At 39.3% G+C, this 11,608-nt stretch overlaps 1 protein-coding gene across 2 annotated transcripts in view; it reads left to right on the top strand.

Moving 5' to 3' along the window:
* The first annotated feature begins 4,545 nt into the window (after positions 1–4,545).
* TUSC3 (tumor suppressor candidate 3) overlaps positions 4,546–11,608 on the top strand; it is a 104,718-nt gene continuing 97,655 nt past the window's right edge. Inside the window, exon 1 of one of the 2 annotated variants that reach the window (XM_056490127.1) lies at positions 4,546–4,702. In XM_056490127.1, coding sequence (XP_056346102.1) covers positions 4,577–4,702 — 126 coding nt within the window. In that variant the 5' untranslated portion in view covers positions 4,546–4,576. The remainder of the gene's footprint in view (positions 4,703–11,608) is intronic. The other variant, XM_056490128.1, reaches the window with a different exon arrangement.

Genomic DNA, 11,608 nt, shown 5'->3' with positions numbered 1-11,608 from the left:
ACCAGACCTTTCCACATCATCTCTGGACCTTCAGAGGAAAACTGCACCTTCTACAGGAGCACTGCTCCAGCTGAACCACATCTGCCACTGCAGGAGGATGCAGCCACCATTTAATGGGACTGCTACCAACACCCTGACTGACTGACGGGTGTCAGCTTGGATTCTGACTCTGTCAGTGCTTTGGGATTGTTCTTTGTAATACTGCATTTCTATTTTAATTTTCCTAGTAAAGAACTGTTATTCCTAATTCCCATATCTTTGCCTGAGAGCCCCTTAATTTCAAAATTACAATAATTTGGAGGGAGGGGATTTACATTCTCCATTCAAAAGAGAAGCTTCTGCCTTTATTGGCAGACACCTGTCCTTCAAACCAGGACTTTTTTTTTTTTTTTTCTCCTGTTTCCTTTCTCTTTTCTCTTTTCTTTTTCTTCCCTCCCCACTCCCCCCACCCACCCCGCAAAAAAAAAACAAAACGGAAGGTTGAAATAGGTCACACCATAAATTGATAAGCTGGGATGGCTGACACGTAGCTAGGCAGTTTTATCTTATTTATTGAGAGTAAACAAAGTTCAGAACAGAAATCAGCAACTGCTACACTACTGCCAACCATATGCATGAGCAGGTTTTTTTCCAATGGCATGCATCAAGATCTGTGCAATGCCAAAACCCTAGAGCCTCAGTATCTTGAAAAGCACATCTGTGAGAAGCAATAGTCCCGTTAACGACAGCCATTGATTAATGGCAACTTGTCTCTCTGGGAGGCAGCTTCTCTCAGCAACTCCTAAGTTTTGTTTTGCATGCTTCATCTTCAACAGCAGAAAGGGAATATATAACTCAGTACACCACCCTTCAGACCTGAATTGGATGTGATGTGGCTCATTGGGTAGGGAGAGATCAATGGGGCTTGAATGAAAAAGGGCTCTCTGAAGGTTGACGGCTGAAAGCCAAAAGAGGATAGCTTTACATTTTATTGTAAGAGTAAATCCATTTTTCAACATTAAAGTTTGCAGCTTCTGACTTGTGATTGTTAAATGACCATATAAAAGTAGTAAAAGATTTTCCTTAAGAAACTGTGTTTGTCCAGTAGTTTGCAGTGTGTTCTCCTGAAGAAGCCCTTCCTACCACCTCTTACACTTCGTCTGTACCATCACCTACACCCCACACTTATCTCCTTAGGAGCAGGATTATACTAACTTGGTGCACTTTGCAAGTCTATTATCTCTACAAATTTCAGATGCAGGGATAGAACAGAAGTCTGAATTTCTTGCAGAAAGTTCTGACACATTATTTTGATCCCAGGCCACGATGAAATTCATCATTTCTCTTTTCACATCCTTGAAGTCTCAATGAAAAGCATAAAAACATTTTAGCATCGTTAGTTTTAAGGAAACACATAAGCACTCCCAGAGCTAATATGGTTCATCATAGTTCAGTAAAATGATCAAATTGTATCATTTCATGTCAGTTAAATGTTAACTTGTACTTGACAAATGCAAATCTTCTTTCCATGAAGCTGCAGCATGTAAGTTTAATGTGGCATTTCTCTCATTGGGCCAGGCTGCTACTGTAAGTAAATACTCCATAGATGGGCTTCATAAAAATCAAAATGTCTGAATAAGTTTGATGTTTGGAGCTTATAATGCTGTATTGGTGCAGAAAATATTTGTAGGGTTGTGAAAATTTTTCCAATTACATTTGTAAAATGATGACACCTGACAATCAGAGCAGTAACTTTTTTTTAATATGTCTGAATATGACTAACTCTAATTCCTTTAAATCTTCTGTCAGGACTTGATTTGCTATAACAAAGGTCAGAATTAAATTTAAGGAGGCTACTTTAAAAGAAAAATAATACTAGCTTGAGTTCCACCTATAAACCTTTGGATCTTTATATTAAACTTTCCAGTTCTGTGAGAGTTGATTGTCTTCACTCATAAATCAATAAATATTCTTATTAAAAAAAAAAAAGACAAAAAATTATACACACAAGATAGGAATAACTAATTTTCAAAGCCTTGCTAAAATGCTTTTAAACAGTTCATGCTTTTTATTTTTTTCTCCTAGGGAAATGTTAGGCTAATATTTCCCTTTCATGCAGCTATCTTCAGTCTTTAAATTTTTTTAAATGTTTCTGGATTGCAAGTCTGATCTGAGTTAGTTATCTGTTGACTTGCCATGTTCATGTTAGCTGCTTCTCATTTCATTCTCTCCAGCCAAGCTTCACAACACTCCTTGTCTCCAGAGCCACGTATTGGGCACCTGATTACTACTGCACCTTCTTTTCATTTGCTGTTGTTTCAGGTACCCTCACTCCATTGCCTGCTCCTTCATTCATCCCTTCTCTGCTACCTGAGCCTCACATTGCTTTTGTTTTTGCTCTGATAACCCCTGTAGGCAATCCCCACAGCTCTTCTCTGGTTATTCCATCACATTTTAGGAGGGCTGTGTAATACTAAGAAAGGCAGTATTCCACCTCACAGGAAGCTTTTAAACACTTTTATTTAACACATCTTAGAGGAAAATTTAAGTTTCACAAGACATGTGTAGGCCACATTTTTTTCTTTATTAAGCCTTTAGAAGACTTTGACCCAAACTGTACTTTCTTTGCTGTCCCAATGTCATTTGCATTGCATTTGCATTTCAACACCCAAAAATGTTATTTTCTAAGGTAAGAATGCCCATTCCCCTCATTTCTCTGTTAACAGAGCTAATTCTCAAAACCAATAACACAGCAAATGTAAAGCAGTCAGGGTTCATGTAATTCCTCACATTAATCTCACCTTCTCTAGAACTGTACCTCTTTCCAAGCTTATATTCCCTCCTCTGTCATTCCCTGAGGTAAGAATAGAGAGATATCTTCCTTTCACTTAAGGCTTTCCTTACCAGGTCCATATTCACGCACACCATGCTGCAGCAGCTGAGCTGCACACAGAATCTGTGAGGTTCATTCTATTGGCATAAACTCCAGACAGCCCCAGAGCATCACATATGTGGGAAAACACTTTGCAGTTACAGGTTACCTGGGTCACTTTTGGTATCCAAGTACATCCTGGTTACTGCATCAATTGTATGAAGTCTTCTTAATCCAAAACAGCCAGGCTATGAAAGTTGTGGTCTATATGAAACTCTGAGCAGAAAAGAAATAAAACAAAAATGGCCATGTTGCTGCATCCCGCTTAAGGTACGGACTTCAGGTGATTGAAAATTGGGATTATTGGTTGAAAATAAATATAAGAAATTTGACAGTTAGAGTTTTGTCAAATGAGTTTTGTAGTCTTTTCATGGAATTAAGAGCTCTGAGTCGTTTTCATGTTCTCAGTAGTTTTAATGCTCTTTTCATACAGTGACAATGTGAAAGGTCCATAGTTTATTAGTGAAATCGCCTTCTGGATTTAGCAAGAGTGGCCTGAGATTTTTCTAATGAAATGTTATTTTTTAGTGCACTAATTAACATAGGCCTCTCTTGTTCCGGTGCAAAGTTTCCATTGAAATTTTATCTCTTACCTAAATAAAGACAAGGAAAAAAGTGTTTTTCAAACACATGGGGCTGATCGATACATACATCCTGTCTCTTTAGAGCAGAGGCCTTAGAAATCTCTGTAATCCAATGTCATGGCTGCATACCATTTTACGGTTGCTACTATTGCCCAACAATAGTTAAAATCTGATGGATGTGGACAACAACTGAACTCTCTTGAACTTATTAAGTGTTTGGTAGATTATTTGAATATGTTCAATTGTTATAAAATGCATAAAACTTTCTAATGATACAGCAAGATCGCTAAATAAATGAATAGTTCTGCTTTCTGAATCTTCAGCACAGCTGTGAGTAAATAACTGATGAAGCATAGAGAGTGTACTTGGAATTCTAGGGAAAAAAGAAGTATGTACTCATTAATTTAACATCACCTATCCTGTGCGCTGCAGTGTGCACTTTCAAGAAATATACAATCACTTATTTTAGGACTGTATCATGAATCAGACTATCAATTTAGAGCTGCACAGTTAATGCTCTGGGAATTAAACAGGAAATAATTGTATCAGCATATTGCATTAATATTATTTTCTGCAAAGATGACTTTGTGTGTGCATAATGAAATCCGAAGAGCGTGCGCGCATAAACGTGTAAGAAAGAAACCTTTATAGGTTTCCCTTTGGGGTTTTTTGGTGTTTTTCTTGTTTTACAGTCCGGATTCAGGATCGCACTATGCGCTGCAGGCAGCCGGGAGCTGGGAGCAGCAGTGCAGCTGCGAGCCCGGGTGTGCAGAACCTTCCGGGCCGGGCCGAACCGAGCCAAACCGAACCGAATCGAACCGAACCGAGCCAAACCGAACCGAGCCGAGCCGAGCCAAACCGAACCGAGCCGAGCCGAGCCGAGCCGAGCCGAGCCGAGCCGAGCCGAGCCGAGCCGAGCCGAGCCGAGCCGAGCGCCATCGCTGCCCGCGGCACCCGCGCGCGACCCTGCCCCGCAGAACTACATTTCCCAGGCGGCGCCGCGCCGCGGGGCGCTGCGATTGGCCGGGAGCGGGCCGGCTCGGCGTGGCGGTGCGGCAGGTGCCGCCGGCGGGGGCGGAACATGGCGCTGGGTGCCGGGGCAGCGCGGCGGCTGCCGCACCTGCCGGGCGGGGGCTGCCTCCCCCTGCTGCTGCTGCTCCTGCTCCTCCTCTGCGGACAGCTCGGGGGAGGACAGAAAAAGAAGGAGGTAGAGACGTTCGCTTCTTTCGCCATCGCGGCCGGCCGGCGGTGCCCTGTCGCGCTGCCTCCCTCCCCGGAGTCCCCGTGCCCCCGTCCGCCCGGCGCCCCCGCCCGGCCTCCCCACCGCCCCGCCGGCCCCTCTCCCTCCAGGCCCCGAGCGGGGCTCCGGTGGGGCGGTGGGGCAGCCGCTGCTCGTTCCCTGCCCTGCCCGGGAGGTGATGGCCGGCGGCGGCGTCTCCAGGGCAGCGGCATCGCGGTCCCGGCGCGCTGTCCCTGCCCAGGCCCGTGCCTGCGCTGTCCTGGGCCTTGAAACCAGCGGCTCCGAGCACCGAGGGGCGCGGGCCGCCCTCCCGGCTGCGCTGCCAAGGGGGCCTGGCGGACAAACGGGGCGAGCAGCCCGCGGGAGATGGAAGTTAGACCCCGTGTTTGTGGTGCCAAGGGAATGAAATGCCCAGAGTTAATAACTAGCATCCCAGCGATGGCAGCAGGTGTGTGTGTGAGTGCAGGTGTGGGTGATGGTCCTCTCTTCGAGGTGTCCTCTGGGTAAGAGAAACCTGGAGGAAGGAGCAGTTTTAACTCAGATTCATGTCTATCAGCAGCTTATCTTCACCAACTTTTGTATTTAAATAGGGAAATGTGCAAAAATGTGTAGTGTACATACTTGCCTTTTCCAGATCTCAATGCTACTAGAGCTGGCTACACTTCTCTTCCTAGGTTGCCCTAGATTTCAGGCCAGGCTTTTGCATACCAAGTGCTAGGACACCCAGTAGTGTCTCCTCACCGTTTCACTATAACTTCGTTTATGGGAGGACTTAGCTGTTAACTAAATTGTAGAGTTTTGGCTTTTTTTTTTTTTTTTTTTTTTTTTTTTTTTTTTCTCCCCATCTGTTAGTGTTTTGGGGAGGACTTGGTTTTGTGGTGGTGGAGGAGGAGAAAGGAGCACTTTATATACCTGATTCTTTCTCTGAACTAGCAGCTCAGGCAAAGAGAAGGATGGGCAAACTTTTTGGGTTTTGCTTGTTTTATTTGTCTTTAAAGAACTATGTAGGTTATTAAGGCTTATAGGCCAAAAATGGAAAACAACAGGGATGTCTTTCCACTGGTATCCAGTGACAAGAGTAGAAGGAATGGCTTAAATCTACTTCAGGGGGGAATTCAGATGTGCTATTAGGAAAGAGATCCTAATTGAGAGAGTGCTTGGGCACACAACAAGGTACCCAGGAAGAGTTCATTGCCCCAAGCCTGGAGGTGTTCAGGAGATGGATGGACAATGTTTTTGTGTATATGGTTTGACTTCTACATTGCCCTGTGTGGAGGAGGGAGTTGGACTCAATGTCCCTTCCAAATCACGATGTCCCTTCCAACTCACAGTATTCTATGATTTTACAAGGCCAAAGTTAGTATGTAAAATTCTTATTTAAGTATCTAAATAATGGTCTGACTGTGGTCTTACCAAAATAAGTAATCTGATCATTGGAATAAATCCCTTGGGCATCATTGTGAAAAGTGAACACTTTCTCTCTAGGCACGCATTGTCTTTTCCACTCCTTCTGGAATGAGTAAGCAGTAAATGTGTTGCCCTTCTGCTGCTGTATTTTAACTTCTTTTCAAAACTTTAACTTATTAGGTTTTCTTAATAAAATGAGTTTAATCTTTGACACTTGATTCTCTCTTGCTGTGATGTGCTGGCACTGCAACTTTTGTTGACACTTTCATGTGGAGTGCCAGCTGTGCTACCAAGATAGCTGAAATCTTTCTTTTAAGTGAAATTCTTTTCCTAACAAGTAAATAATTAAAATGGACATCTACCACTGCTTTTTAGAAAGTTTCCCAGTTCTGCTGTAGAGATTGTACATAAAAGGATGGAAATGGTTTTTTTTTCCAGGGTTTTATATGTTGTTTGTGTTTGTGTTGTCTATGTTAGAGCTAAAGTCTGACTCTTCTTGCCTATAACCTTCATGTTAAAACCTGTAGTAGCTTACCCAATATATATAATGAGGAAAACATTTCTATGTGAAAAATGAAATATGTACTTACAGTAAGAAGTTTGAAAATAACATTTTAAAACTGTTCTGAGGAAAATTATGTGAATTGAAAGAGTGCATCACACCACTGTCCAGAAGGACAGTGGTAACAGGTAAAGGTGATGGAAGTTAAATTTGTAAAGTGAACTGAAGATTTTCTATACAAAGACTGGTAAGATTGACATAGCTTTTTTTTTTGAAAGTTGGAAAAATGGTTGAACACACAGAGAATTGTTTCAAACTGAACAGTGCAAAAGAAAAGCTAATGTAGTAGGGTTGAAATGTGTATCTCATGGGATAAAACCAACTCATGTCTCAGTTTTTTCTCTGTGCTTTGTGTGTGTCTTTGTTGACATGGTTGTTCAGGAGAGGTAAAGAACTAGAGAGAAGAAACTGCTTTCCCAGTCAATTTTACTTTAAAAAACTTGGTTAATTGAAAAGCACTTCAAAATTGCAAGAACTTGAGATGTTGAAATCTTAAGGAAGGAAAGTATTCTTGATGAAGACAATTATTTAAATTTTTTATTAATTTATCTTTTTAAGTGTTGACTACATAGAAAAGTATGCATAAAGTCTGAAGGATTGGATCAGTTGTATGATCCTGGAAGAGGTGGAGATGACTTTGCAGGAAAGAGAAGACTGAGTTAAGATATTAGATGTTTCTGAAGGACTTTGATGCTAGCAGAGAAAATAACCAGGGAAACTGGAAAAGTTATAAATTTCTGTGTTGGTTGTGAAATACTATATTAAAGCTATATTTAGAAAGTATGCATGGTCTTAAATTGCTAAAATGCATAGTCCTATATAGTAAAATATTCTTAATAATAACTAAAGAAACTGTCTTCTCTGGCACATTATTGAGAAGTGCTAAGGTTGGTTTTAAATTTGATTAAATCTGCAAGAATTTAAAGAGCTATTTGAAAATAGATTTGAAATAGTAGATTATTAGCCATCTGATTTCATGGAAGCTATTTTTAGAATGACTTAATGAATTTATAAGTACACAAACAATCCTATTGCTTTGCTTTAATCTTTCTATACCTTTTCCATATGATGGACATCCATGACAGCCTTCACAAATGAGGAGATAAACAGGAAACATTGTAATGTCTGAGTTGAAAATGAGATGAAGAACAGCACTGCAACTTTCCCCCATAGCTCACACTTAGAAGCTATCTAGATTTGAAAAGCCTGCTTTTATGATTTCAGTTCTGGTGCTGAAGAGTGCCTTTACTTAAAGTGAAGTAAAAAGTTCTCAATTGTGAAGTAGCAACAAGAGACTGGAGAAGGTCTATTCTTTTGGAAACTGTATGCATTAGAAGAGAAAATAATTATTGACTCTTTTCACAGTATTTGAGATAATATAATTGTATTAACACACATGCATTTTCTGTTCCCAACCCTTTCAATGCTTTTTATGTATCTTATACAAATTTGAGGTGGGTTAAACTATTAAAAAAATAAAAGGAAACAGTTATTCTCTTTGAAAGATACTGCTTGGCTTTCTATTATAGATTTTTTGTGGCTGAAACACATAGAAAGAGAACATTTGGTTTGCAGTATTAAAAGCATTTGTCATAGAGGTTAATGTTTATTTTTGAGTTTTCAGGTGGGTGGCTCAGAAGCTTAGTTAAACCACTGATATGCAATTGGAGTAACTTTTTCTGTAGGTAGTTTGTCATTACTGCTAAATCTGACACAGGGAAGGTATCTGTTTAGATCAACTTAGAAGCCTTCTTCAGGTGGAAGTATTTTGTTGAGCTTGAGTCTACTAAAAAAGATGCAGAAGACATATAAAAATATTGTAGTAATTTTACTCTTCTGTAAGGCAAGGTTCTGTGATGTCTTAGTTTGCCCTGATTATTTTTAAAGGATTTCAAGGCTCATATAATATCTCTTTACTTTTTTCTTCCTATCTCATTTCCTCAGCTGAGTGTAGAAGTTATGGCAGTTCTGAGAAATTGTGGGAGATAGAGTTGGAAGGACAATCTAATTGATAGTTTATCCCAAAGCTCAGCCATACTTTATTATTCCTGACAAATATGTATGTGATGTGCCTGCAGAAGTCTTTAGTGGTGGTGACTCTACAACTTCTGGCTTTTTCTTTCCCCCTAAAGATCTAACCTAAATTCCTGTGTGTTCAAGGCCTACATTTTTGAACCTGTTATTTCTTGTCCTCATCATGACTATAAGGAAGAGGTTATTGGTTGGTTGGTTGGTTTTAAAAAAATAAATAGAAGCAATTGTGCATTTTTTAAGGCTTAAAATATTAAATATGATAATTTTTCTGGGAGAATATTCAGAAAATCTGAATATACTTTTCTGTTTTGTTTGAAATTAACTGGGATAGATTGGCACTATCCCCTTGTTTCTGCACCATGTGTTTTTGTTTTCCTTTAGGTTTTCATAGTGAGCCCATTGTGTTTATTCACAGTTGCTATTACCATGTTTCAGACAGAATGGCGTCTTCCACTTTAAAATGTCTTTCCCATCTAATTTCTGGTAGTGGTTCACCATAAAGGTAGCAATTCTAACCCATTTAGAGCTAGAGCCAGCAAAACCTGCTGTCCTTAGTCTTGCTTCAAAATTAAAAGAATAGTACTTAGTTTCTTGCTCTATCTCTTGGTGCTGTTTTCAATGATCTGTAACATTCTTCTGATCAATGTTCTGCATGCATACTTAATCAAAAGAAATATTAAGAAACATGGTAGAGCGAGCAGAGAAAAAGAAAAGAGGAAGAAAGATTTGTGATGAATGGGGAGTGTTTAGCATATATTCAATTTCTCATACAGCTTAAGAAAAAAATTCTTCCTTTTAGGGATCCCTGATACTAATTAAAAACATAATGATAATTAAAACTTAAGTTTCTTCTCTTGGTTTGTTGAAGTTCTGTTCAACATTAAACTTGAATATAAAGCCTTCTTGGTCTTGTAATTGGGAACATTTTGGGTTCTCCAGACTGTAGAGCACTGCATGTTTTTGCTTTTGACACAAGATGCATGAAAACAGTTGGCAGTTATACCAGTTACAGACTCCTCTTTAAAAACTTTATTAAAAATTGAGATGTGGCAAAGGTTGAAACTGTGGAGGGAGACCCAGGCCTGACTGTAGATTTGCCTTCAAGCCATTTTAAAGATATATTTTAAATGTAGATTTGATATGCCTTTGTGTAATTGGACATTTTAACTATTGTTACAGTAGAGAGAGGTTCTTTCGAGTAATGCTTAAAGCTTTAAAATAAGTGTTCTAGAGTTGAAATGAAATAACAGTTCTAAGCCATGCCTGAAAATGTAAAATTCATTAAATGCAATTCTAAATGCTCTTCTCTACTCTGTCCTAAAAAGAATGGGGATACTGTAGAGGAAAAAAAATTGCAAGAATTCCTCATTTTCTGCTGTTTTCTTACAACCCCATAAAACATCCATATCCCTCTCTCCTTTATTTCTAATTAAATAAAGTTTTTGCAAAAACTTGGCAATATTGATGAGGAATTCTGGCTTTAACCAATCTGTATAAAAAACTGCAGTAACTGCATACAATAAATGAAATAAAGGATGCTTATTGTGGCCTGATAGCATTTTGTGATTAGATTCCTGAAACTTTTCTGTCCCAGATGTCTCTGTTTGGCATCCTTGCTGTCATAAGACAGATCAGTGACATAATTGATCTTTCCCCCTGTTCTGTTCTATAACCATTTATACAGCACATCCTGTGCAACCACATGGAAAATACAGATTGTATCTGCTTGAGTTCTACATGGTCTGGTCAAATCAGTCAGTAAAATTGGAATAGGAAAGCACTGGGTTTTTTGGATATTGGTTTGGGTCTTCAGATTTATTCTCTTAATTTTTAAAAGTGTTTTCAAGGTCACATTTTATTGGTGAAGATAACGGTCAAAACTAAAGGTCCTTTGCCTGGTATTTGGTTTAGGCCTTGTTCTCTTGCCCTGATAAATCTGAGAGCCGCTAAAATTACAAAAAACCCCAGTGTTTTCTTTTTGTCTAATGCTATGAGGTTTTATAAAATTATATAATAATATCTTCTTCATTTTTTGTACATATGAAATGTAATAGCTTTCTTTTGTTACAACTTTTAATAATGAGGGCTTGCCATTAACCAAATGGAAAGGTATTTTATACTGAACCTGAAAGCTACACTTCAGACAGGGAAACTCATATTTTTATGTGTGATTATCACAAGTCCTTCATATTCTAAGGCAGATAAACAAATTCATACATGCATTGAGTGGATTGCTTCTGACAAAATTAAAACAAAGGCTGGCAATAATTTGGTTACAGAAAATAGTTCTGTGACATGGAAAAGGTTTGTACCCTTGCAATTGCAGGCTTCTTCATGAAAACGCTCTTCTTCCTGATTTCTAAAGCAGTGGCAGGACTTGAAGCATTTCTCTGGACAGACTCTTCTCCCACCTAATAGGATTTACTATTAGGATTTTATTTCTTCTCACGATTGTATCTGATAATACCATTCTGGAATACCCCAAGTTCATAATCTCTTCTTAAGCAGTTGCAGTCCTTAATCTAACTATGCCATTCCATTAATTTTTCTCATTCTTTGCTGCTGAATCTAAAGCAACTAATTTTTGAATTTCAGATGAGCTGGTCATTAAGCTTTGCAGAGTGTGGCTGTGTGGCACAGAACATTTTGTATATCAAGTTCATAACATAAGTGGTAATTACAGTTATGCAGTCCCTCCGGAATGACATTTTGAGTTCACAGAGCTGCTCAAGGTTACAGGCTGTAGCATCTGCTGGTTGAAGGATAGAAACCATTTTCTACTCTGCTTTTACTTTGGCTTTTTAATAATTTCAAATCACTGTTGCTGTCTACTATTACAAAATTAACTTGTTCAGCTGCTTTCGTTATCC

Source organism: Oenanthe melanoleuca, chromosome 4 (genome assembly GCF_029582105.1).
Source record: "Oenanthe melanoleuca isolate GR-GAL-2019-014 chromosome 4, OMel1.0, whole genome shotgun sequence".
Lineage (NCBI taxonomy): Eukaryota > Metazoa > Chordata > Aves > Passeriformes > Muscicapidae > Oenanthe > Oenanthe melanoleuca.
This window is presented reverse-complemented; position numbering and strand designations above follow the sequence as displayed.